We start from the raw sequence: 25,560 nt of genomic DNA, 5'->3' as shown, positions 1-25,560 counted from the left end.
ATTAAGGATACTCAGCCTTCAGGCTCGGATGCAGAATTCAAAATAAGATTAAGATCCTTTTTAAAGATCAAATCTTTGAAAGAGAACACGTAGTGCTCCACCCACCCAGCGTCGACCCTCCCAGGGAGCCCTGGCCATCTCCCTCCCTCTGTGCTCACTGGTTTTATTGGAATAGAATAAGCCCCTGAACTTTCTTTTCTAGGTGTTTTAAATCTTTTTCTAAATTGTGAAATATAACACACACACAGAAAACTGCCTCCCACGTCACTGAACAGCTCAGCAGATGATTCCGAAATGAATGCTCACGTGGCCTTCATCACTCAGGTTAAACAGAAATCTGCCAGCATTCCCAAAGCCAGACCTGTACCTTCCAGTCACAGTCCCCCGTCCCCACAAAGGCAACCACTCTTCTAGGCTTATGAGACTCACCTCCTTACTTTCTGGGTTTTACCATCTAAGTATGCATCCCTCACACCCTGGTTTAGTTCTGCCCATTTCTGAACTTCATATAAATGGAGTTATATAGTATGTACTTCTGTGTCTGGCTTCTTTTGCTCAACATATTGTCTATGAATCCATCCTCATGGTTGCTGCATTTTCTTTTAAACCGAACCCAATACACTTTTACTGAGCACCTTTTAGCAAGGGTCAGGGCTGTGGAATTTGGAGGTAAACTCAGCATCAGCTGTGTCCCCAAGAACTTGCCGTCTAGCAGGTGACCTGAGATGTGCATCCACAGAAGGGGATGGGAGGCAAAATGAGCCAAAACCCCCTGCAGGTGAGAACCACTTGCGTCAGGACAGAGGAAGAAAAGATGAGTGCTTGCCCTTTGCCAAACTTCAATTCCCTTTCCTTTGTTTAGAAAGGGGTTGTTTTTTGTTTTTTGCTAGTAGCACTGTAGCTTCTAGTCCTGATGTTCCTAAATAAAGCTGGAGCAAGGGATGAACTATGACAATGAATGGACAAAGGTGGAAAGTAGAATAGAGGTACCAGGGGCTCGGGGAAGAAGAGAAGGGGGAGTTGGTGTTTAATGGGTACAGAGTTTCTGTTTGGGGTGATGAAAAGTTTTGGAAATCAACAGTGGTGACAGTTGCACAACACTGTGAATGTACTTAATACCATTGAATTGTACACTTAAAAAATAGCTAAGGGGCCAGCCCAGTGGCATAGTGGTTAAGTTCACACACTCCATTTTGGCAGCCTGGGGTTCACAGGTTCAGATCCTGGGTGTGGAACTACATCCCGCTCATCAAGCCATGCTGTGGCAGCGTCTCACATACAAAATAGAGGAAGACTAGCACAGATGTTAGCTCAGGGACAATCTTCCTCAAGCAAAAAGAGAAGGATTGGCAACAGATGTTAGCTCAGGGCTAACCTTCCTCACCAAAAAAGAAAAAAATCAAACAACAAAAACCAACCAAAAAACCCCAGAAACAAAAACAGCTACAATGGTAAATATAATGTATATTTTTAAAAATTTAAAAAGAACGGAGAGGACAGAGGAGAAAGGGGAAAGAGGCGATACAAGGACTGTGTGTACACCTCAGAAGGAAACAGATGGGACTCTTCAGAAGTGAGTCTTGGTTCTTCTTCCGAAACACAAAGCTACTCAGGAGCCCTAACTGCGAAGGGAGCGGTAAGTGAAGCAATGGTCTCAGTGTTTAAGCTGAAGGAAGGGCAAATGGTTAACAAAAAAGGTCAGTCGAGGCCCCACACACAGAAGGAGGCAGAATGACACTGAGGGAGGGAACAGCCCCACGCAGAGGTCCATTCCAGGCCTCCCGAGACGAGGTTTTGACTCACCTCTGCTAACTTTAGTGTCACCCACTCCTTGATCTTTGCAGCTTTTTCTTGAACAATTTTTGCTTCCTCAGCTCTCATCTGCTTCTGCAAGAAAGTGAGGGCCCTTAGCGAGTCACGGCAGTCACTAGCTTAGTGAATAATCAGAGGCGGGAAGCTGTGAGAAGAAATATCAAGAGACTGGATGGGGGTGGCCCGAGAGAAAAAAATTAATTCATTTATGACTTTTTAAAATATTCTTAAAGTGGGAAAGGCTTTCCTAAACACAATACAACTCCAAAAAGCCATGAAGGAAAAGACAAATAAATCTATATCATCACTACAAATTACTATATTACCAAAAAAAAAGAATCCCTTAAACAAAACCAAAAGACCAACTGGGGGGTGATTTGCTACACAAATGATTTATGTACAAAAGGCTAATTTGAAATGAACAATCCAATAAATATATGCAAAGGATATGACCAGGAAATTAACAGAAAAAGAAAGAAAGGGAAAAGAACCCATGAAAAGCTGTTCAATCTTAATCATAATTTTAAGAAGGTAGATAAAAGGGAGACATCATTTTCCTCTATCACGCCAACATAATTTAAAATTTTGCTATTATCCCAAATTGTCAAGAATGTTGGAAAACAAACCCTCTCACACAAGTTGGCAAAGCCTTTCTGGAGAGTGATTTGTTACCCATCAACATTGTAAATGTACACACCACTGACCTAACAAACCCACTGCTTAGCAATCGTTAGTTGCAAGATTATTTGATAAAGCAACAAGAACAAAAACCTCAAGACTGGAAATAACCTGAGTGTCCTCAAATAAGGGCTTGGCTAAATAAAATGAAAATGGAATGCTGGGCTTTGGTACACAAGAAACGTTCACAGCAAACAGTGTCAACAGTGAGGAGGGGAAATGAACGATTGGGGACAGGGGAAAAATGTTACTTGTCATTCTATACCTTCTGGTCCTTTTGTATTTTTTACTATAAACATGAATTACCTTTACAGTTAAAAAACAAAAAAGCTACATTATCACATATGTGCAGCAATTCCCTGCAAATAATCAAGAGTGTAAGGGAGGTTTGCATCTGAAGAATAGCATCCAAGGATAGAACAGGGCTGAGATCTTGGCTCTGAGGCTTCTTTGCTGTGGGACACTGGGCAGGAAACCGGACCCCTCTAGGCCTGCACGGTCATGTCTACAATGGGGGGATGATACATCTCCCACCCTGGGCCAGTGTGAGGATTAAGTGAGAGGAAGTGCACAGCACAGAGCCTGAGGCACAGGCAATTGACCACTTCCACAGTGAGCACCAGTCCCCTGACCAACAAAGCCTGGGGACGCCAGGTGTGTGCTGAGTGGTTTAGAGATCAGCAACAAGGACCAAGGTTACACTTCTAGGGAAAACTGCCTGATAATTGTAAGATTAGGGACATAAGCTCCAAACAAGGGAGTCTGTGGAAATGAGATAGGAATGTGAAAATGGCAGACTCTCAGTAGTTCAGAGCTGAAAGGACCTGAGGTCATCTGGCTCAGGGGTTTGCAAACTGGCCCACAGGCCAAATTCAGCCTTCCACCTGGTTCCCACCCCCCCACCAACTACCTATTTTTGTAAATGAAGTTGTACTGTAATACAGCCATGCCCATTCATTATCTCCCGTCTAGGACTGCTTTCTCCCTATGATGACAGAGTTGAGTAGTTGCAACAGAGACCATGTGGCCCACAAAGCCAAAAACATTTACTTATAAGGCTTTTTAGGGAAAAAGTTTGCCAACTCCTAAACTAGTTTGATACCCTCTTTATACAGCTGTGGAAATTAAGGCCCAGGGCAGTGAAATGACTTATCTCTGTCAGTTTGTGGCACAGCTGGGATTAAATCCAAGTCTGACTTGCAGAACAGCATTCTTTCTGCTCTGATCTTGACTTATTATTGTAAAATGATTTTTCTGACCTAAGCTTTAGCAGGAGTCATTTTGCCCACCAATGCCCAGGATGCTGCCACTTCTAACCACTCAAAAGAGAAGACAGCAGCAGAGATAGAATTGACGGGAAATTGATTAAAGAGTCCATGTGTCAAAGTTCTATTTTCTCATGATTTTTCAGGAGCACATGGTGCCCGCAGCATACAAAGGCACATCCCACAAAGGAAATACTCAGTGAATGCTGATGAATGATTACGAATTTGCCCATAATGGTGGGAAGGTAGTACCAGGATTAGCTGGGACCTTCATGGAAAATGTACATGTGGAAAATTAAAAGTCATCTGGCCACACTGTGGGGTTGTCTGCTAGAAAAGATGGACCTCTGGCACCAGGAAAAGTGGGGTAGGTAAGGCCAACGGCAGAGGTAAGAGTGAGAACTAGGATGAAGTTAGTGAGATCGGGCATAGGGAACCAGTGGGGGATGTTCCAGATGCCCTCTCTAGAGCAAAGGTGCTAACTGTAGCTGGAGCGCTGGGCAGTGGCCTCTCCTGGGCCCCCTGTGCTCAGGATGAGAGGCACTGCTTCTTAGAGGCAGCAGCAACTTTGGTCTCTGCCGACTCAGGTTCCTTGAGAAACTGTGGCCAAGCAGCTGACCAAGGCTGACGGTCCAGCTCTGTGCTGCTCTGAGACTACAGGCAAGCGTCCTGTCCCATGTGTTGGCAGGGCACAAAGCCAGGGTAGAGAAGGAAAAGCTCTTCTTCCCAAGCACCGACTTCATGTCTGACACTAGACACAGATTATCTGAGTTCATTCTCCCGACAGCCCCATGAGGTATTATCAGCCCTATTTTATAGATGGGTAAAATGAGAATCAGTAACTTCAGTAATTTGCCCACAATCAGACAGCAGCAGGTGCTAGAGGTGGGATTCAAGCCCAGAGGTCCTTTTCCCACTATATCCCCTGCCTGGCTCCTAATGTACCTTCCAGTAATTAAATCTCCACATGAAAAAACAGTCTCATGAAGGAGTGAGCTCCCCACCCCTGGAGGGCTCAGAGGGGCTCAGCTCAACAAGCCAGGGCCAACTGGAGCAAACAGTGTAGAGGGCACCAGCACTCTGCTTCATGTTAGCTCTTACCTGCTTCTCCAGCTGTGCCTCCAGCTGGCCGATGAGCTCATCTTTGCCCTGCACAGCTTTCAGCAATTCTTGGTACTTCCGGTGCAGGCTGCCTGCTGAGTCCACATTCTTCAGACTGGACAGTTTCACCTTCTCTTCCATCATACCCACCTGAAAAGTATCAATACTCTCATAGGGTTGAGACATGGTGTGTGGAATGGGCACTAATGTGGGATGGAATGCTTCTTGATGTCCCAGCCCGTGACTCCCAGGCAGAGCCCTTACCCAGACAAGTCAAGGCCAATTAAGTCAATGACCAATTATGAAGCTTCATCTGAGCAAGAGAAGGAATTGACAAGGAAGAAACAGCCAGGTGTTGGCCATCTAATTCAGGGGGCCCCAGTAGGGACAAGCTGGGCAGGACACACAGCCCTGCAGAGGAACTGCTCCAACCTCACTGTGGCAAAGACATCTGTGGCTCACTGCATGCCAATGTGTTTCCTGATATTTCCCAGCCCTCTTGTAGTTAGACAGCCATGGAATTCTCTCCAGCCAATGGGCCAGAGTGCGATGACACGTCATTTCTGGGCTAAAGTATTTAAGAGCTGGTGCGCAAGCACCCAGCTCTCTTTCCCTGCCATGGCAACCAAGGAGGTTGCATGTTCCAGATGGTCCAGCTACATGCTGGGGAGCTCCATTAGCCTGGATCCATGAAGCACTGGGTGGAGCAGAATCCCTGGCTAACCCTCAATTTAGAGGGGCACCAGGAGTGAGAACTAAATGTGGTAAGTCACTGAGATGTCAGACTTAATTTGTCACCTCAGCAGAACCTAGCCTATTTGGACGAATCCACTCACCTGCTCACTGCACTGACCCTTACCCAAAGACTGTTTCATGCTCATAGAAAGCTCCACACACCTTAATTTGTTCAGAAGGTCTAACAGGTGACTGCTGGTTCCCCTTGTCCCCGTAAAGAGCTTATCAGCATGAGTGTGTCCATGGGAAGTGTCAGGAAAGGCCATCTGTCATTCCCGTACGCACTCCTGCCAGTCCCCTTCCCTGGTTACCTGGGTCTCTGCATTCTCTGCTCTCTGCTCTGCCTCCAGCAGCCTCTGCTCCAGCTCCTGCATCTGCTCAACCAGAGAAGAAGGGGAGATGTAGGTGTGGCATCCCTACCATGGACGTGCCATCAAGGCAACGTGGACAAATGGTGCAGACACTGCACCCAGGCCAGGCTTGAAGTGCCCATCTCAAGTGGCTCAAGGAGTCAGAGCAAAGATTTTCATGGCAAACTTCGGTTCAACTTATCCAGAATTTAAGAGGCAGGTGAAGAGCCAGGGCTGCTGTCCTCGCTGCTGAGCAAGTAAAAGCCTAAGGAGGCGTTTCTCCCTGTGCAGGATACTCAGGGAGGGGCAGCAGTGCCACGGCCTTCTTCCTGAGGCACCCTGCCCACAGTCCCGCCTGCAGTCTCCTCTCCCTGAGGCCTCTTTCCTCTCAGAACTGGGCAGCAGGCAGTGCACTGCTACCGCTCGCCATGTGCCTGGCATGGAACATGCTCCCACATGGGCCCCCATCATGTCATCAGTAAGAGAACGTTTCTTCCCACCTCGGAATAACTCACTGGCTGGGGACAAGCACTTCCTCACTCCCTGTCAAGGATGCCTCTGACCGTAAATGGCATTCACAGGTATCACATAATTTGATTTCTTTACTCTTAAAGAAATAGAGAGGCTCAAGACAATTTTTTAAAAATCCTATCTTGCTACCAGTAGAGCGTGTCATTCAGGTCTGAGGAACCTGGCAATTCCGGAATCTTACGCCAAGTGGCCCAATCACAGGGACCAATGTTCTTACATATGGAGGCTCATCAGGGACCAGATCTAAGCTGAAGCCTAAGGAGCTGCTCACGAGCCCACAACCCACACGGCATCTCTGCAGCTTCGCGAGCTCGCAGCTTGGAGAGTGGAGTGTGGGCTGGATTTCAGCTCCTACCCTTCCCCTGGTCAGGGCTCGGCCGTCTACTGCCCTAACCACACATCATCACACAAGGTTCCGAGGAAGCAGAGCAGAGTCATACATCCAACTTTCCTGTCAAACGCCATGTGCCATGGCCTAGTCAAGTCAACTTCTTCCTTTCCTGCCCTGCCTTGCCCCCGGGCAAGAGGTATGCATTAAATATACAGTACAGGCATAATCTTCCAGGCGTGTCCTCTGCGAGGCTGAACAGCCTCCACTTTCAAGCTCCAGTCCAGCCCGCGCCCACCTCACCTCTGTAGATTTGGCCTTTTCTCCAGCTACTCAACCTTCTCCCGTTGGCCTGGATGCTGGCTTGATATTTACCAGTAAACTGAGCAATTAATTCCTTCTCTCTTTTCCAATCTCTCACCTCAGCCAAAATTCTGCTTTCCTTCCTTGATTAAAGTATGGAAGAGAAGGAGCCCCCAGCCTGGTGCTGGACAGTGAAAGGAGAGTTACCCGGAAGTAGTTCATGTTTGAGAACCTGGGGCCCCTCTTTTCTCAGGGGAGCCCTCCTGCATCCATTTTTTCCTCCTTCTTGGGAGAGGAGAGACACAGATGCTTTCGTACACATTCTCTCTGAAAGGAGCTGAGGATCCCAAATAAAACCCAAGATTTACAACCATGGGACAAAAATACCCCTTGGGCTTCCAATGGACAGGAACACTTCTGCCAGGCATTCATGTGCTCGGGACAAGGATAACTGTATCTCTTCTTTCCTTATTCTCCTGAGTTTAGCAATTATGATAGAACCACTTGAATCAAGCCCCAGAGAGTGGGTTGCTTCTGGCCAGACTCAGGCATCAATTAGAGCTAGATGGCCTTTCTGAAATCAAACAGTCCTTGGGACTGTCTTACAGGAGTTCCTTGACCTTCAAACAGTTGCTCTGCAGCTAAGGGGAGATAACAGCATAGCAAAAACCAATATTATGGTTATAAGGGTGGCTTCCCAGTGCAAAGAGAATTCCACATGATGGTGGGGCAGGGGAGGGTTGGTTGACACATACCAGTGCCTCCCAGTGACCAGGTTAGTACTATATAAAACTCCCCCTTCAGCACCAGACCTGACTGGATCAATCAGGTTCTCTCTCACCAGGAATCTGAAATCTGGGACTGAGAGACCAGAGACAAGAGCCAAGGGGCTGCCCCGAATGTTCACAAACTTCACCAAGTCATGATTGCTAGGAAGTTCCTTCAGTTCCATGAGCTGTTCCAGGATCCTCCCAATAAATTCCCTGTTTGCGTAAGCTAGCCCAAATCAGAAACGACTCTAACTAATACAATTACCAGGAGCATTTAATTTTTTAAGACTACAATGAAATATTGAAAGGGAAGGCTTTGGATCCCTGACAAGTTTCTTAGATTAACTTTCAGCTGGACCGTTTAGATCTCACATCTGCTCTGGAGCTCAGAAGACAGAGGATTTCCATAAGAAATGATCATTCACATTTGTGACTTCTGCAACGACTGTCTAATATTTTCTAACTTCATCTGATAGAAAACTTCCCATTTTACAGATGGAGAAACCAATGTAGGGTGAAGTACAGAGTGTATTTGAGTCCTACCTCCCAGCTGGGTATTTCCATTTGGGTGAACAGTGGTCAACGATACTGGCCAGAGCCAGAAATCACTCCACTATTGACAACACGGTGAGCACTTTTCCCCTCAAGATTTTAACACAAGACATCACTTTAAGGTAAGCTATCATGGAAGCAGATGGAAAGGAAGGCCTCCTCCCAGCCTTGGGCCGGTCGCCACATAGTCCTCATTGCTTCCCACCCTCCAGCGGTTCCTATCTTCCCAGCAAGGGCACTAAAGACTCAAACCATTCTGTATTCACCTTTATGCTGGAGTATTCTTTTTTCTCTAAAACTAATGTCCAAACATTGAAAACATGTGGAACAGTTGGAACTTTTTTAAAAGAGAAGAGTATAATGACCATCCGTGTATCCATCACTGTGCTCCAACAATTACCGACATCCTGCCGTCCTTGTTTGAAAAGAATATTTTTAACATCATGTTTCCCTCCGTTTTTACGAAAATATATTTTCTCCATTGCCATTGGAATACTCCTAGGTGTGTCTATGCCAGAATGTCATTTTTAGAGTTTTCAAACTCCTCTGTTAATCCCAGCATCAACTTTTCATGATGGCAGACTGCTCTTTACACTTGCATAAAGGGCCACATCTGGAGCTCTGAAATGCTTACACTATGGGTGGGCCACCCTTTATTTGGGTCCCGTTTCTCCTCTCAGAGGGTTCCCTAGGACTGTGTCCTCAGCTGTCCTTTTGGCCTGTGGGCCTGGAGTGACGCGCCAGCCGAGGAGGTGTCAGGTTTAGGCGGCTGACTTTTAGGCGGGATCCACTTACACCAGCTGCGACTCACACATGAGACTCTAAGCTGGGCTAGAACTGGCGCAACAACCTGATGAAATGCACTTGGCACCAGCCTGGTATCTAATCCCCATGTCCACAGCTCCTTGTTACACTCGGTGATACTGTGAAATATCAGCCCCCTGGGGCAGGAGCACTGGGCGCTCTCCCGCGCTCTCAGCACAGTCCTGGTGTGCCGAGCAGTGGCCTGAGCCAAGAGCCTCGCCATGCTGAGTCTCAGCTATCGCTTTGAAAAGGGGGTTCAATATTCTTACCATGGCTTTGCACCCACTGGAGAGAACAGTACAGGTGAGAGCTAAGGCTCTAGCTCCTGGGTGTGGCTTTAGATAAGTTCTTTATCCTCTCTCTGCCTCAGTTTCCTTACCAGTGAAAGAGTATGAGTCTCCATCTCCGAGGGTTGTTGTGAAGATTACATGAGATGTGTCATGTAAAGCTCATGTGCACACCTTGGCACTTACTGAGCAGTTTACAGACATAACTACTTGTTGGCTTTTTGTCTACAAAGACGGCACTTGGGACCAGGGAGACCAGTTGGCCTGGGACAGTCTGGTGCTCACCTGTCATCCCAGAATAATTATTAATAGAGCCTCCCTTTCTTTCTCTAACGTGCTCCGATTTAGATGATAAATTATATGGTCAGCCTACTTATGATCCATCTACAGAAAGAATCGCTTTAAGCCAGAAGTTGCCGACTACTACCCTACAGTGTCTTGTAAGACCTACAGTGTCTTGTAAGACCTACAGTGTCGTGAGATTTGGCAGACACAGATATAACAAAACAAGGCCACTTGCTACGTGTCTGGCACTGCTTTACACACTTTATATGTATTAACTCAACTAATCTTCATTCCAATCCTAGAAGGCGGGGACCATTATTATCCCTGTTGTACAGAGAAGGGAACTGACGCAGAGTGGTTAGCTAACTTGCCTGAGGTCACACAGTCAAGAGGCAGAGCCAGGATTCAAACTCAGGAGCAGTGGCTCCAGAGTCAATTGTACTGTTAGCCACTGGGCCTCACAGATCCAAATCTCATGTGTCACATAAAACCCAGATTCTACATGTAATCCCTGACTTCCAGCTTCTCTTGAAAACTCAGATCTGGACACACTAAGGTTACATTTTCTTATGGCAATAACTGGCTTCCTCCTCTTGCTGTAGCACACTCCCTCAAAGTCTCCCCAGGACCCACCTGTCTCACTTATTTAAGTCACTTGCAAGCATTTGAGTCTGCAACCCCCAGTTTTAGCTATTAAATGCTTCTAACTCTCTGTTGTCATCAAAGACAGTGGTTTTCAACTTTATTATTTTTAGTAGCAGATCTTTTGTGCAATTGAAATCACATGCTTATTCCTAAATATATAAAATACATGACTGTGGGGCTGCCCTGGTGTCTGACTGCAGAAGACATGGCAGAGAAAGGGCTCCAAGTCTCGTCTATGGGTTCTCCTGCTCCCAGCCAGCCCAGAGCCTCCTCGGGAGCACATGGGGTTCGGGGCATCCACTAGAAGGACAGCCGAATGGGGCGCAGGGGCAAGGCCGTGGCGGGAGTTCTTGGCGGTAGATCCCAGGCTTTCAGGGGCACAAGGACCCACATGGAGTTTGCTGCAGGCACACTCCTGGGTCTTGCCCACAGAGGTTTGTATAGCAAGTCTGAGGCAAGGACCCAGCAAGGTGCTTGAAAAGAAAACTCCAGGTGATCCTGGGGCAGGTGTTCCACAGATACACTCTGAAAACACAAGACTGGCCACAAGCTGACCGACTCCTTCGGAGACACATCCCGGGGCCCAGCCTCCAGCAGCACAGGCTTCTCAGACGGCTTTACAGGAGTACAGAGCTCTGTCAATACTCTGGTTCCTGAGAAATACTCTAGTGGGCCTTACAAAAAATGGGGGGTTAGGAGAATAAAAAATCTCTCTCCCCCCGCCACACACACACTCACACGCACGTGCGCACGCTCACACACAGTGAATAAAAGTTCTAGAAAGTATTTGCTCCCAAAGCAAATCGGGTTTGTCAGAAATGAAATCTGCTAAGGCCGATGCTGCGATGACTTTGCACAGACTTCAACGTATTTGTGACCAGTCCTGACAGCCCTAGTATTCTCCTTTTATGGCACCTGGCCTTTTCACAAGTCCTGGGGTATTTAAGGATATGGTTTTCTGGGCCTTGTGTTCTGCCCATACGTGGCGAAGCTGGTGCCCGAAGTGAATCGCCACCTCTGTATAATCCACGGTCTGAGGGGGGAAGAGCAATATTCATTGTTCTTTTGTTGAAGGAGATGGAACTGAGCCATTTATACATTCAAAAAGAAGTCCTGAACTACAAATTTTTGGTAAATACAAAACTGCATTTCAAAACCTTGGTTGGAGAAACCAGTAAGGGACTTTAGAAAAGACGAAGCGTACACAGTCCCATTGGAACAGGATTTGGGAAAAGCCACTTCAGTTAAAAACATGCAAGCTAAAAAAGGAGGGATGTTTTATTACATTATTTCTTCTTTTTAATAAATCCATCAAATCCATCTTGGAAGCAGATAGGGAGTAAGCAAATAAAAAATTTTAAACTTGCATTAATTCTAATCTAATACTAATACTAATCATGATAATTCCTACAAAGTTCTTCTGTGGATATTATATTTCCACTTTTCTGATGAGAAAACTGAGGCATAAGTTTAGCAAGAATGAAAAAAGTCCAAGGGGCTTTTAATATCCATCTCTACAGCCTCTTAGAACAGTATCAAGTTTTAAACTGACCTGACTAGCCTTTGTGACTTCCGCAGCACACCAAGGAAGACGGCTGGCGAGCAGAGTGGGATGTGAACTCCGAGACATCAGCCACTCCCTCGACTCCTGCACTGGATGGGAAGTGAACCCACAAAGCCATCTGGCTCCAGAATGGCGCGGCCCTGGCAATGTGGGTGTCCATGACAACAGTGACCAGGGCACACCAGTCCTTGAGAGGTGTAACAGCAGGAAGGTCTAGAACTCTCTTCTCCTCACACTCCAGCTCCTCTCTCACCCTCTGGTGAGGGATTATCGGGTAGCCTTTTTTCTTTAAAAAACATTTTTCTTTTTAGCACAGATCATTCCCTGTCTAGAATGGCAATGCTGCAGGAGAGAGGCAGGTGCCAGTAGGCTGTGTGGTGGGGAGGGAGGAAGGGCACGCTTCCAAGCCTTAGCAGCCAATAGGTGGCGTCTGATCCCAGGCAGCGCTGGCAGTGAGGGGGCGGCCAGCAGCCATGCAGCAACGTAATCTCCACAGATGGGCGGGCAGCTGGGCAGAGAGTGGAGGGGCAGGGGAGTGAGACAGCTGGCCAGAGGGCCCCAGCTGCCCTGGCTCACCAGGGTGCAGGTGGTACCGACAATGACTGACGTGGAAGTTCTGCAGGGAGCAGCAGAGCTGGGACCAGGGCTGAGCCCCAGCAGGAGCTGTCCTGAGAAACCTGTCATCTCTTCCTGTGATCTGAAACTTACCTTGACGTATTGGGGAAACTCTCTAGTGAACTGTTGAACCCGTCCTATTGCTTTGGGAATGACTGCAGGTGACAGGCAGGGCCCCAACACTGAGCAACATGGTGTTCACAGCCTTAGGCTTTCCTCCCAAGAGGTTCGCTGTTGGGCTAACATCCCAGCCCTCTTCCTTACTCAAGTCTCCCAGCCCATGAACCCCAGTCAAGATTTCTCTCTCCTTCTCCCCTCCTGCACCCCAAATCTCTTCTGCCCTGAGTCTGCTTCCCCCTTCTTTACCCAAGTAACAGGCTGAGCCCCAACATTTTTATGAGAGGGCATCCTGGTCAAAGATGACCTGGAAGAGAAGAGGAGCCGATATGAAAGTTCAACCTACCCAGAACAGAGGGGCTGTGGAGGAAGAAGGTGTGTTTTTATTGTGTGTTTAAGGCCCCTAGGGAATAGGGAGAGCAGCACTTTAAAACATCTTTTATTATGAAATATTTCAGGCCAAAAGAAACATGTAGAGAATAATTTTTTTAAGACATGTATACACTATTCAGCTTTGTCACATCCCAATTTTTCTCAAAGCTGCTTCTGATGTTTTTGTTTCTGTTTGTGAGGAAGATTGGCCCTGAGCTAATGTCTGTTGCCAATCTTCCTCTTTTTGCTTTAGGAAGATGGTCCCTGAGCTAACATCTGTGCCAGTTTTCCTCTACTTTGTATATGGGATGCTGCCACGGCATGGCTTGATGAACAGTGTACGTTCACGCCTGGGATCCAAACCTACAAACCCAGGGCCAGCAGAGCCCACGAACTTAACCACTACGCCACCGGCTGGTTCCCTGATGTTTCTGAGAAACAGACCACTACAGATAGCTGGGGCCTCCTGCATACTTCTCCCCAGTGTTACTCCTCTCCTTCTGGTATTGACCCTGCACTTGGTTGTATTTAACTTTTTAACTCATTTGTATACACCCCCTAAACAACAGACAGTATTGTTTTGCAGTTTTTAAAACTTTATAAACTCCATCGTTCTAAATATATCCTTCTGGACATTTTTTGTTCAGTGTTGGTTTTTGAGATTTACTGATCTTATATACGTAGCTCTACTCGATTTATTTTTACTTGCAATGTTGTATTACGTTGTACAAATACACTCAATAGGTTTATCCATCCCCTGTGAATAGACCTTTAGAATAGCTCTGTTTTTTCATACATCGATGCTGCAATATACATTCTGGTATATGTCTCCTTGTGACCAATATATTTGGATTTATTTCTACCACTGCATTTTGTGCTTGCTGATTACTCCTTTTTTTCCATACTCGTTTTTTTCTCTTCCCTGCATGGAACTAATAGACTTTATTCCACTTCCCTGCTCTACTGATTTGAAAGTTATATACTCTATTTGTTATTACTATTATTCTAGACTTAAATTCTAAACTTAAAGACTGTTCATTGTTCCCCAGTATCTGTTCTCCCCTTCTCTCTCACATAAATAGAACCTCCAACTTTTAGCAGAGCACATGTTTATCCAGAATAATGACAACACTTTCCAACCTTCCCTGCAGCTAGGTACAACCACGTGAATAAGTTTTGGCCAATGGGATGTGAGCAGAAGGAATGAATGTAACCTCCAGGTCACGTGCTTAAAGGGAACAGGTTGGAATGTGGACATGAGGGCAAACCATTTTCAAACACGTAGCAGACATCACCCTAGAGGTAGACTGATTATGCCTGGAATGTGACATGAGAAGGACATAAGCATCTGTCTGGTTTAAGCCGTTGTTATTTGGGATTCTTTCTTACAGCAGCCAAACTATGATCTAGCTAAGACAGTAAGCATAGATTTAAAAAACTTCATGGTGCTTAGACTCATTCTGCTTCCTGAATCTGAGGCTTCATGTCTTTCATCAAGCTTGGAAACTTTTAAGCCATTATCTCTTTAAGTAATGTCTCTCCTTCATTCTCTTCTCCACTTCTGGAATCTTATATAGGATCTTGTCATTCTAGCATCCACATCTCAGTCTCTGTGTCCTTATGCTGCCTTCTGGATGATTTCCTCAAGTCCATCTTTCCATTCGTTAAGTCTGTCTTCAATGGTGCCTAGTCTGATGTTTAACCTATCCACTGAACATTTAATTTCAACGAAAACATTTTTCATTTCTAGCAGTTCTATTTGTTTCTTTTTCAAGTTCACCTGATCTTTTTGGATAGTGTTTTGTTCTTGTCTCATGTTTTCAATTACTTCGTTACATCTGCAATAGTTTTTAATTCACTTATTTTATAGTGTCTTGCCAACTATTCTATTATTAGAAGTTATTGAGGGGTGTCTGGTCCAGTTGTTTGTTGTGTATGTGGACTCTCACTCACTGTAGATTATTCTCTCAAGTATTGAGTCATTGTGGATCATATATTCACCTTCACTAAGGCTTTTTTTTCCATGGAGATCCTGTGTGATCTCAGTTGAGGTCTTGTTTCTCAACCAGGGAGGCTCTGTGTCTGTTCCTACAAGGTTTCCCAGGTGTATCACTGGTCCAGAACTTAGGGTTCCTAATCCACAGAGATAGTACAAATTCTAAGGTTAAACCAATGGCATCCTCAGGTTCTCAGGGAACACTTTCCTTTTTCTTTATTTTTGTTTTTTCTGCCCAGAGCCTTGCCAAGTATGAGAAGCTGTTCTGCCATCTCCCTGTGCTGGTGGATGATTTTCTTTTCCTTGTATACCTTTTTACTTAGGGTAAAGTCCTTTGATAGTCCTGACTTTATGAGGAAGTTTCAGTTTCAACTCCCACTTCCAACTGGCCAGACCTCATCTCTGTTCCCACAGATGTTAAAACTCAAAACTCAAAACTTTCATTACTAAAGGGAGGCCAGACACACACCCCATCCCACTCAGATGCCAGAACTGAGTATCACTCGGGATTTTCCTCACTAATGATTCCTCTTACTTTTTTCAGTGCACAGATCTGCACTGAGAAGCATATTTTAAACAATTAATCCAGTATTTCTAGGTGTTTCATAATGGTCTTTTTTAAGGTTATTTTGTTGTCTGTATTGTTAGAAACAGGAGTCTCTTCCCTCTGAGATGTGTTTTAGACCATCTGGTCTAGATCCCTGCTTATCCTTTCCTTCCTCGCATGCCTCCCCCAATCCCATATCCTAAAGCAAGGTTCTCAAACTTTATAGTGTATGAAACCAATTTCTGGGAGCTTGTTAAACATGCAGATTATTAGCAGCAGGAGACTTGGATCAGGACACCCCACCAGGAATCCAGGGTGGGGCCCAGGAATGTGCATGCTGAACAAGCACTCCAGGTTTCTGGCATAGGTGGTCCCAGGACCACCTTTGAGAACCACTGCGTAAGGCCCACTTCCCTTTCCCTGAGGTGGCTGGATTCTACCCTTTCTACTAGTAGAACCTGAACCATATCCATAGGAACCCTGCTGGTCTCTGTTCTGCAAAGCCTGAACTAAGAGACAGCAATGCCAACAGACCCACCGTTCACGATTCTAGTCCAGGCTAGGCCAGGGCCACTCCCCTCAGCAGTGGAAATGTAGAGGTGATACCAATAATTTGTCTTCCTGGACTCCAGGTTTGAGGCTATCAATAAAATAGGTCATTTATTCAGGCTTTACTAATCAAGACTCTGACATTACTTGAAGAAGGATGGACTGAATTTTACTTTTGTACTATGAAAGAAGGGTTTGCTAGGCAATGGATACAATAAACAAAACTATGGAGAGAATAGTTGATTCAGGTAAGATACATATATTTTCTTAGTGAAGGTCTCTACTATCTAGATGGGTTATGCTCCAAAATGCCTCTGAAAGTCAGCCATTTAGAATGTAGCTTCCCGTAGAAACATTATGACTCATGGTCAGTTTGCCAGACCAGCCTACCCAAGCCTGTAAAGATAATAATTATTCCCATTTAAGATCTATTCTGTGCTAGAACATTTATATATGAGATATGATATAATTCTCAAAATAACTCTGAAAGGTAGACATTTGTGTCCCTGCCTTAAAGGTAAAGGTAGTTGCCTAGGGTCACATAGCTAGTAAGTGGCAGAGCCAGACGTGTCTGGCTCTAAAGCCTGTGACCTCGTCACCAGGAAACCAGGCTGCCTTCCATAGCTCCTTAATAGAGGATGCACAGGAGGGGGAGGATGCCTAGGAGGGTGAGGATTTCCATTCTTCTCTCCTATATCATCCTCCTGCCCCACACTGGAGAAGAAATGTTAAGGGAGTAATAGAACCTTCACTGCACTACACGTGACTCAAGAGTTGATGGAGAACTAAGAAGACCTGTGTCACTTCTTTGGCGTGCCATACGAAGAGGCAGAGCAGGGAAGGATGCAAGCTGACAGCTTAGTCAACTGCTTTGATTTCGGTCTTTTACAAAAAAAAAACACCATGGGTTTCAGTTTGCATGTGTAGAAAGCATCTTATTAAAAGTTAACCCTTCCGTAAGGAGTAGCAAATAAGGATCTAATGCCCAGCATAGTGAATACAGACAACAGCACTCTATTATAATCATCAAACTTGCTAAGAGACTAGAATTTAATTATCCCAACCACTAAAAAGAAATGCTAATTATGTGATAGAGGTGCTAATTACCACTACAATGGCAACCCTATTACAATATATAAAGGTATCAAATTAACATGTTGTACACCTTAAATTACACAATGTTATATCAAATATATTTCAACTAAAAAGAAATAAATGAAATAAAACAACAAAAAAAGAAAGCTCACCTTCCCCAACTCTCCCTCTCTCACACAGACCTCTGTGGTGAGTCGGGCCTACCTGCTCTCCAAGACCCACCTTGTCAGCCAGCAGCTCCCTTATCTTGCTGGCCTGTAGGCGGAACCGGAAGAGCTGGGTTTCCAGGGCCAGGCAGCGCTTCTGCCAGTCCACGCTGGTCCGGCTCTCCACCTTGAGTTCTGCCATGATGGAATCAACTTCTGGATAGTCTAGGGAGCCCTGAGAACCAGCACAGTGAGAGAAGAAAAGATAAATAAGGGTGTGGGAAGAGTTGTGTGGGGAGAGGAGGAGGAGGAGATCAATGGAGGACAGAAAACAGGGCTGGGGAGGTAAGTTAGTCATTGCTCTCCGCCTGTCCCATTGCCACCTTTCTCGGCTCACTGTCTCCCGCTCCACTCTAAGTTAGCCGAGCAACCTCAGGAAATCACAGAACCTGAGAAACCGTAAGGAGAAACTAGTCTCATTTTTACAGAATGGAAAAGTAGGGCTCATCTGTTTTTCATTCAATTATCTATTTAACAAGCATTTATCCATTCAACAAATATTTACATGCCAGACACTGTTCCAGACACTGGAGATGCAAAGGTAATTAAGAGAGGTCCCCTTGTCTTTGAGTTTTTCAAGAAAGTCTAATTGCAAAATTACAAGGTAGTCACAATTGCTTTTTTTTTTTTTCCCTCCCTAAATCCCACCAGTACATAGTTGTATATTTTTAGTTGTGGGTCCTTCTAGTTGTGGCATGTGGGATGCCGCCTCAACACGGCTTAATGAGCGGTGCCATGTCCGTGCCCAGGATCCGAACCCTGGGCCGCCGAAGTGGAGCATGTGAACTTAACCACTCAGCCACAGGGCTGGCCCTTATAAATATAGGGGTTTTAGGGGGGGTTTTTTTTGAGGAAGATTAGCCCTGAGCTAACTACTGCCAATCCTCCTCTTTTTGCCGAGGAAGACTGGCCCTGAGCTAACATCCGTGCCCATCTTCCTCTGCAGTTGCTAATCAATATGCAGATAAATGGGAGCAGGCAAAGGGGGCAGATTATGCTGGGGGGGGGGCGGATGGTGTTTCAAGAAGGCTTAAAGTGGGGAACAGATTCATCTGGGATCACAGAGCTAACTGGAGGCAGAACCCTGGTTCCCAGTTTAGTTCAGATTCTATTACAACTAGATAATTTTAGATGGGAAGAAATGGAAAGAAAATGTAATGGTTTGAATTTCCTTGACAATTTTCTTTTTAGTTGGGATTTTGTCAATTGTTGTCATCAAACCATCCTGCTTTGGAGCAGATTTTCACTCTCTCCTTTAAATTATAAAATGCAAACCAGAAAACTGGTAGATATATTGCTATAGTCTCCGGGAAGAGCCACAAGTCTTTGGAAAACACTTTACACAAATTCAGAACAAATCAAGTAGACATCTATAATATCTCCAGCCAGGGGAATTTAGCCAGATGTCTCCTGGATATATTTAAGAAAAACTGGGTTGGGGATGAGAAAATGAAGAAGGATGTATGAGTGTGCATGAGAGGAGACAGAGGCACAGAGTGAGCACAGAGGAGAAAAGGGCTGGAAGATACATCCAGCATCAGATTTGTTTAAATCCTCCTTCTAGGGCACTGTTAATAAATATGCTTGGCAACAAGCATCACTTTGGTCTGTCCCAGACCCTAACATATGGTCATCCTAGTATTAGATGATTTTAAGGGATGACTGTTAAATCTTTCAGGCTGATATATTTTTAAATGTCATCATTTAGAAATACATATGACTTACAGGTGAAATGATATAATCTCTGAGTCTTGCTTCAACACTTTACGGTAGGGAGTGAGGAGTGGGGGGAGATATATGAAATAAGATTTATCAAAATGTTGATAATTTTTGAAGCTGGGTGATGGGTATATGGGGTTCTTTATACCGGTCTCTCTCTAGTTAAATATATGCCTGGGATTTTCCATAATAAAAATGTTTTTTTAAATCCCTTTTCCCCTCTTCAGGAGCCACATGGCCTCAGAAAACCCAGCCACCTCCTGTACTGCCAAATACTACCCTGATGCACCAGTGAGGCTGTCCTTGACGGGTTAACCACAATATTGCTTCCTATCTCACATCTGACTTTCACAAGTATCTTTCTCCCATTATAGACCACAAATAGCTATCGTTTATTGAGTCCTTATTGTAGGACAGGTACATGTGGCCTCTTTAATCCTCAAGACAACCCATGAGACAAGGGGTAGGCACTAGTGTATACACTCTCACGCGAAGACACGGAGGAACTGAGAGGCTAACCAACTTATATAGAGAGTTCTACAGCTAGTAAGTAGTGGAGCTGGGATTCTTGTTCCAAAGTCCTTCTTGTTATCCACTGTGCTCTTTACCCATCCAAAAACTGGAAAGAACTCTGATTTCAGAGTGAGGTGGATTGTTAAGAATGAAAGAAATATTTTGTAGGATCTTTCGGGATCATTGGTGCTAGGGCAAACCTACATCCCAGATTTTCTAGGGCTTCAAGATCTCAAATATTCTGACACCATGACCTCCATAAGCATAGGCATTTATCATGTGTCCCGATTCTTTGTTTAAAAACCAGCGTCAGTAGACCTGTAGAGAAAGGCCCAACAATTAAACCACTGATGGGTCTGGTGTCTGAGTCTTTTGGTCCTGGGCTGCTCAGAACACTGGACACATGACCTCAGCCCGGCTCTCCGGGAACTGTCATCCCAAACAATCCCAACATTGTGAGCCCCCAGCAATCCCCACCTCAAAGGACTGGGACCAACTGGAACGGGCAGGAAGACAAAAGACAAAAACAAAACATGACCTTTTCTGATCTAAGATCACAGCTGAAAAGACAAAACAGAACCTTGTGGGGGCCTCCAGAGAAGGCTGGGAGGTTTCATGTTTATGTTTGATTTGCTTTGTCCTTTAAGGGGATTTTGCTTTTCCTTGTATAAGTAAAAAATGTGGCAGATCTGAAACTAGGAGCTGAGAGTCTTGCAACTTAGCCCAGGGCTAAGAATTAGCAGTACAAGCACCCAGGTAAAACCAAGGGGCAAGGGAAACTTAATCCTTTTGCGGTATTAAAAGAGATTGGTGAACTTTAATTCCCTCTCATTGATTGTCAAAGCTGCTGCTCAGATTCCATGGGGAGAGTGGAAACTCAAATTATCAAGATCTCCGGGGACTTTAGAAATACGTCATCGGCCTCTGCTGAGCCCTGATATGTGAGATTATACCTAGACGTAGCGAGTGCTCTCCCCAATCAAACATCTGCATGACATCACGGTTTTGAACCCATCAAGCACTCTGCTTAATCCTCTCCCTGCCTTGAGGATGCTGGCAAGGGGGCTGGCACTCATCTTAGGCTTGTCTGGGCATGCGAGGAGAGCTAAGAGGTTTGGAAACGGATCTGGAGCAAGGTGTCTGCTGCCAAGCACAAGCCCCAGAGGCTCTTCCGACCGAAGCAGGTGGTGAGAGCAGCAGCGATAAAACACAGGACGTTAAGGGAAGATACCAGTAAGTTGAACCCCACCTGCCAAGTCACCTTGCGATTGTACCTCCCATAAAGATGCACAAGGATGAGCAGAAATGAATTTACTAATGGTTCTTATCTTTTCAAAGCATTGCGACAGGTGTTACTTCTCTCCTTATCCTCTCGATATCCCTGAGATGTAGGACAAGTGATATTATTCACCATGAACAGATGAGGAACCTCATCACATCTGTGACTTGCTTAGAGACACAGAACTAAGTAGTATAAGAGCTGGGCCAAGAATCCTGATCTCCCAACAGATAGAAGAGTCTCTTTCCATGAAGATGAGTCGGTGGTGGAGGGACAGTCTCACACTACCAGGCTAGCCTAACACAGACGTAACATTAATGGTAAAAATAGATGGGGAAAGGAGAGAAGGGACGTGAGCTGGGGACGAAACCCAGCTCCGCTGTTTTTTTCATTTTTTATTCTGGAAAGCTTCAAACACACACAAGAAGCAGGGAGACTAGTATAGTAAATCCCCATGTGCCTCCCTCTAGCTACAATTATCATCAACTCATGGCCATTCTTGTGAAACCCTGTTCTCTTAATTCCCACTGGTGCCCAGCACACTAAACAGTTTGGCAGGTGAGAGTCAGATGGTTGCCATGGCCTCAACACCTGCTTTGCAACTCCCTAAGTCCTCCAGCTCCCTGGACTGACATGGCCACAGAGGTCAGCAGAGATGTGCCTCAGGGGTAGGGGCTGCAGGTAGGATGGGTGGTGAAAACAGGGCACAGGTAGTCTTTAGGTGACGTCAGACTCTGGGTGTGTATCAGAGAAAACACAAAGGTGACCTGAGCTGGCTCTGGCAGGTTTAGGGATTTGACCAGAAATTGACAAAATGCTAAGATTAAATTTAATTCAACTAACTTTTGTTAGGTGATTTCCCGTGTGCAAGGTTGGGGACATAAAGGTGAATAAAAATCCCATGGCTTGCGAGGATAAACTCTACCATCTGAATATCCAGAAACTTCCCTGCCAGAGGGGCCAATCAATACAAGAGCCTAAAAGAAAGAGGTCAGAGGTCACTGCAGGAGGCATCAGATGGTAACACAGATTCTGTTCTGGGTACAATTTCCACTGGGCTCTCCTGTGTCAGCTCCCTATGGTTCATTCCCTGAGTGTGAGCATCTTTTGTGATTTCCACCTGCTAGTGATGGGCTACCACCATCTTCTAAAAGTGCTCTGCTAGATGAGTCTGACCACCTGCCCAACTGCAGGAAAGGAAGAACTCTGTGCCCTCTTTCTGGTGATGCAGCTCCGGGGGGCGGAGGGGGGAGGTGGGCAGTGAGTAGATGCAGGGCACAGCTCCCTCTGATCTTGCACTGTCATCTGATCAAGCCAACAACATGCGTTTTACCTCTTTTGGGAGCTGAGCGTCACATTTCACAATGTCGGGGGAGACAGGAAAAGGTGAGCACATTCCAGCCTTCAGGGATCTAAAGAGTAGAAGGGGCTGGGACAGCCAGGAATAGCATCCCTTGAGAACAAAACCAGTAAAGAAAAACAGCAGAGTATACAACCTAAGACACCATGTCCTGGCGTCAGACAGGCCTGGGTTTGAATACTGGTTCAGGCACTAATTAATCCCGCAACCTTAAACCATTTGCTTATTAACTTCTCTGAGCCTCACTTACAGTTTGAAATTGAAGGCAGAAAGATTAGGTTGAACCATATGAAATCGTCAACATTTAACCATTTTTTGGCCTTCAAAAACAGCAATTTCATAGACCACACTATGTCAGATTTTTTTGAGAATTAAAGGAGATATTACAAAAGCATGGCACACAGTCGGCACTCAATAAATGACAGCTACTGGGAACAAGCAAAAGGCAAACCAACAGTACCATGGGCATAGGGAGAGATGTGGCCCATAGAGGTGCTCACCACCAGATCCACCTTGGAATGGAGGTCAGGGGATTTTTTAAAACGATTTTATCTCTTTATTTTTGAATATTGAACAAAAGAGTATATGGGGCAAAGTTAAGGCTTCTTCCCACCCCTGTCCTTCAGCAATAGTTCACCCCAGAGACAATCACTGTTATGGGGTTTTATGCCTTTCAGAGATATTCAGTGCACACAGAGGCATTCAAACAGATGTGGCATACACATACACAAGTGGTAGCATACCATACACACTGTACTTGCCAATATAACCTAGAGATCTTCCTAAAGCAATATACATATCTGCCCCATTTCCTCTCCGTGCTTTTTAACAGCTTTATTGTTTTCTATCATGTGGCTATGACATGATTTCATTTAAGAGTCCCTGATTGACAGACATTTGGGTTGTTTGATACCTTTGCTAAAATAAACATGCAGCGATAAATGTTTAATGAATATACATCATTTCATCCACATCAGAATATATGTGAAGGATAAAGTCCCAGAAATGAACTTGTCGGCTTAAGTGACGCACACTTGTATTTGGCCAAACAGTCAAAATTGCCCTCCCCTGAGGCTATTCTAATTCACACTCCAGACAGCAATAAGTGACTGTTTCCTCAGAGAGGAGCTCAGTTGTGAACTAGTTTTTGACAGAAGGGAGGGACGGCTCAGGTGGGCTGGCCAGAGAAGGCAGGATGGTGGCTCAGCAGCCAGCCTGCTGTGAAGTCATGGATCAGGAGTGAGGGAATCCTGGCACCTTGATGTGAGCATGTACAAAGCACTGTCAACCACAAGAAGCAGAGAGCTCCACACCCACACACACAGCCTCAGAGAAGAAGGGGATAGTAAAGAGGAGAGCACCATGGGGGAGGAGAGTGAGAGATACACACATCTCCTTAGCCAGTGACTTCTTAAAGGGGCACAAGGGGCATCACATTTTCTCAGCTCAGTTGTTAGTTTCAGTGAGTTTGGGACCACAGGGTGTACCCCACGGGAACCCAGCTCTGAGCAGGGCCCCTCAGCAGTGTACAGGAGGGACGGTGGCAGACAGTGGACCAAACCCCACATTTGGAATTTAGGAGGCTTCAGTTTGAGTCTTGCCTCTTCCACTCTTTAGCTACATGACCTTGGGCAAATCACAATTGTTCTGAGTCCACTTCCTCCTTTGTAAAATGAGAATAATATGCAGAAACACAGGAATCGATGTTCTATAAAGTGTTAAGTGATGTTACCATATACAGTATCTGACGCACTGAAGACAGTCCAAAAAGTTTGATGAAGGACCCATTGACTTCTCCACTGCAATTGTTACTAAAATAATCTTTCAAGGAGCAGTTTTAGCTGGAACTAAGGCTCTGTCCGGAAGCGTTTTATGAGGAGGATTCTTAGCAAAAGCTTATGGAGATGTCCTGGCAGGGAGAACTCCAACAGGGAGAGGATTCTACCCAGATGAGGGTCTTCACTGCCTCTGCCACCCCACTTAAGGCCCCCTGGTTCCTGGTGACCGATTCCTCTCGAAATCTCAGGACACAAAGCTCCTGGTGTCATTCGGCGCCCAACTTGTTTTCTTTTCTGCTTGGCTGACCTGCCTCTAGGAGTTGAGCCTGATCCCATTAGGACTCCTAAGAGAACCACCGAGAAATCACACAAGCGATAACCTGAGATGAGGTGAGGAGGGGAGCCAGCGAGCGAGACGACAGGTACCGCGGTGGGAAGACTGCCAGTACGCCCCGAGGGCCGTTCCCGGGAGCAACTGGATCCAGCCGGTCCCAAACTCCCGATCCTCCCCTGGAAGGCGACTCCTCGCCTCACCGTGCGGGTCCTCCGAGCCGCACCCGCGGCTCCAGCGCTCCCAGCGGCTGGGAGTTCGGTTCCAGGTGGGGAGGCACCTGCTCCGGAATCGCCCTCGGCCGGAGGGAGCTGGTCCTCTCCGCCGACCAGACACCCTCCCGTCGAGCGCACACCCCGCACGCCCAGCCCTGCCCGCGGGCCGCGGGGCTGCTCACCTCCGGCGGGCTCGCAGGCGTCCGCGCCGCGCCCCCGCACCCGCACCCGCACCCGGCGCCCTCCGCGCGCACCCGCCGCTGACCTTGCGTCGCTCTCGCCCGAGTCCGCGGCGGCCGCCGGGTCTCCGCTCCCCGGCAGCAGGGGTCGGGGTGGGCGGGGCGGCCGGGAGGGGCGCCCGGAGGCTGGCCGCGCACGGCCAGTCCTCGCCTCGCTGCGCCCCGCTCTGCGCTCCGCCGCGCCCCCTCCTCCCGCCCGCTCCCGCCCGCTCCTTAGAGGCCAGCGCCGGCTCGGCTCTGCGGGCGGCTCGCGGAGAGGCACAGGAAATGACCTCAGCGGGCTCGGCCTCCTACCTCTCCGCACCGCGGGCCTCGGCCCTGCGGCGCCGGCCTCCAGGGCTCCGGCCCCCGGCTCTCTGCGGAGGCCGCACAGCTGCCGCGCGGGATCTGCTCAGCTGCCAGCCAGCGTGGCACCCTCGCAGGATGGGACGCGACACCAGACCCTCCCCCCCAAAGGGCGTTCCAGCATTTGTCTAGCGACCTGTAGGAGCTGTAACGCCCACATAGTTGGAGCAGAAATCCTTATTTCAAACAGCCTGTCCCACTGGCAGACCAATGCTCTGATTTGTAATTTGGGGGCGGGGTGGGGGAAGGTCGCCACAGCCCTGGGAGAACTTGC

At 46.6% G+C, this 25,560-nt stretch overlaps 1 protein-coding gene across 1 annotated transcript in view; it reads right to left on the bottom strand.

Annotated features, from left to right (window-relative positions):
* LOC124231085 (pleckstrin homology domain-containing family H member 1-like) overlaps positions 1-25,164 on the bottom strand; it is a 49,960-nt gene extending 24,796 nt beyond the window's left edge. Inside the window, exons 1-5 of the mRNA XM_046647738.1 lie at positions 24,968-25,164; positions 17,524-17,682; positions 5,903-5,965; positions 4,857-5,006; positions 1,804-1,887 (exon numbers count right to left, since the gene is read on the bottom strand). Of these exons, the coding sequence (XP_046503694.1) occupies positions 1,804-1,887; positions 4,857-5,006; positions 5,903-5,965; positions 17,524-17,649 (423 nt within the window). The 5' untranslated portion in view covers positions 17,650-17,682; positions 24,968-25,164. The remainder of the gene's footprint in view (positions 1-1,803; positions 1,888-4,856; positions 5,007-5,902; positions 5,966-17,523; positions 17,683-24,967) is intronic.
* Positions 25,165-25,560: the final 396 nt, after the last annotated feature.

Source organism: Equus quagga, chromosome 20, assembly GCF_021613505.1.
Source record: "Equus quagga isolate Etosha38 chromosome 20, UCLA_HA_Equagga_1.0, whole genome shotgun sequence".
Classification (NCBI taxonomy): domain Eukaryota; kingdom Metazoa; phylum Chordata; class Mammalia; order Perissodactyla; family Equidae; genus Equus; species Equus quagga.
The sequence above is the reverse complement of the archived record's forward strand: the minus strand, read 5'-3'. Positions and strand labels throughout refer to the sequence as shown.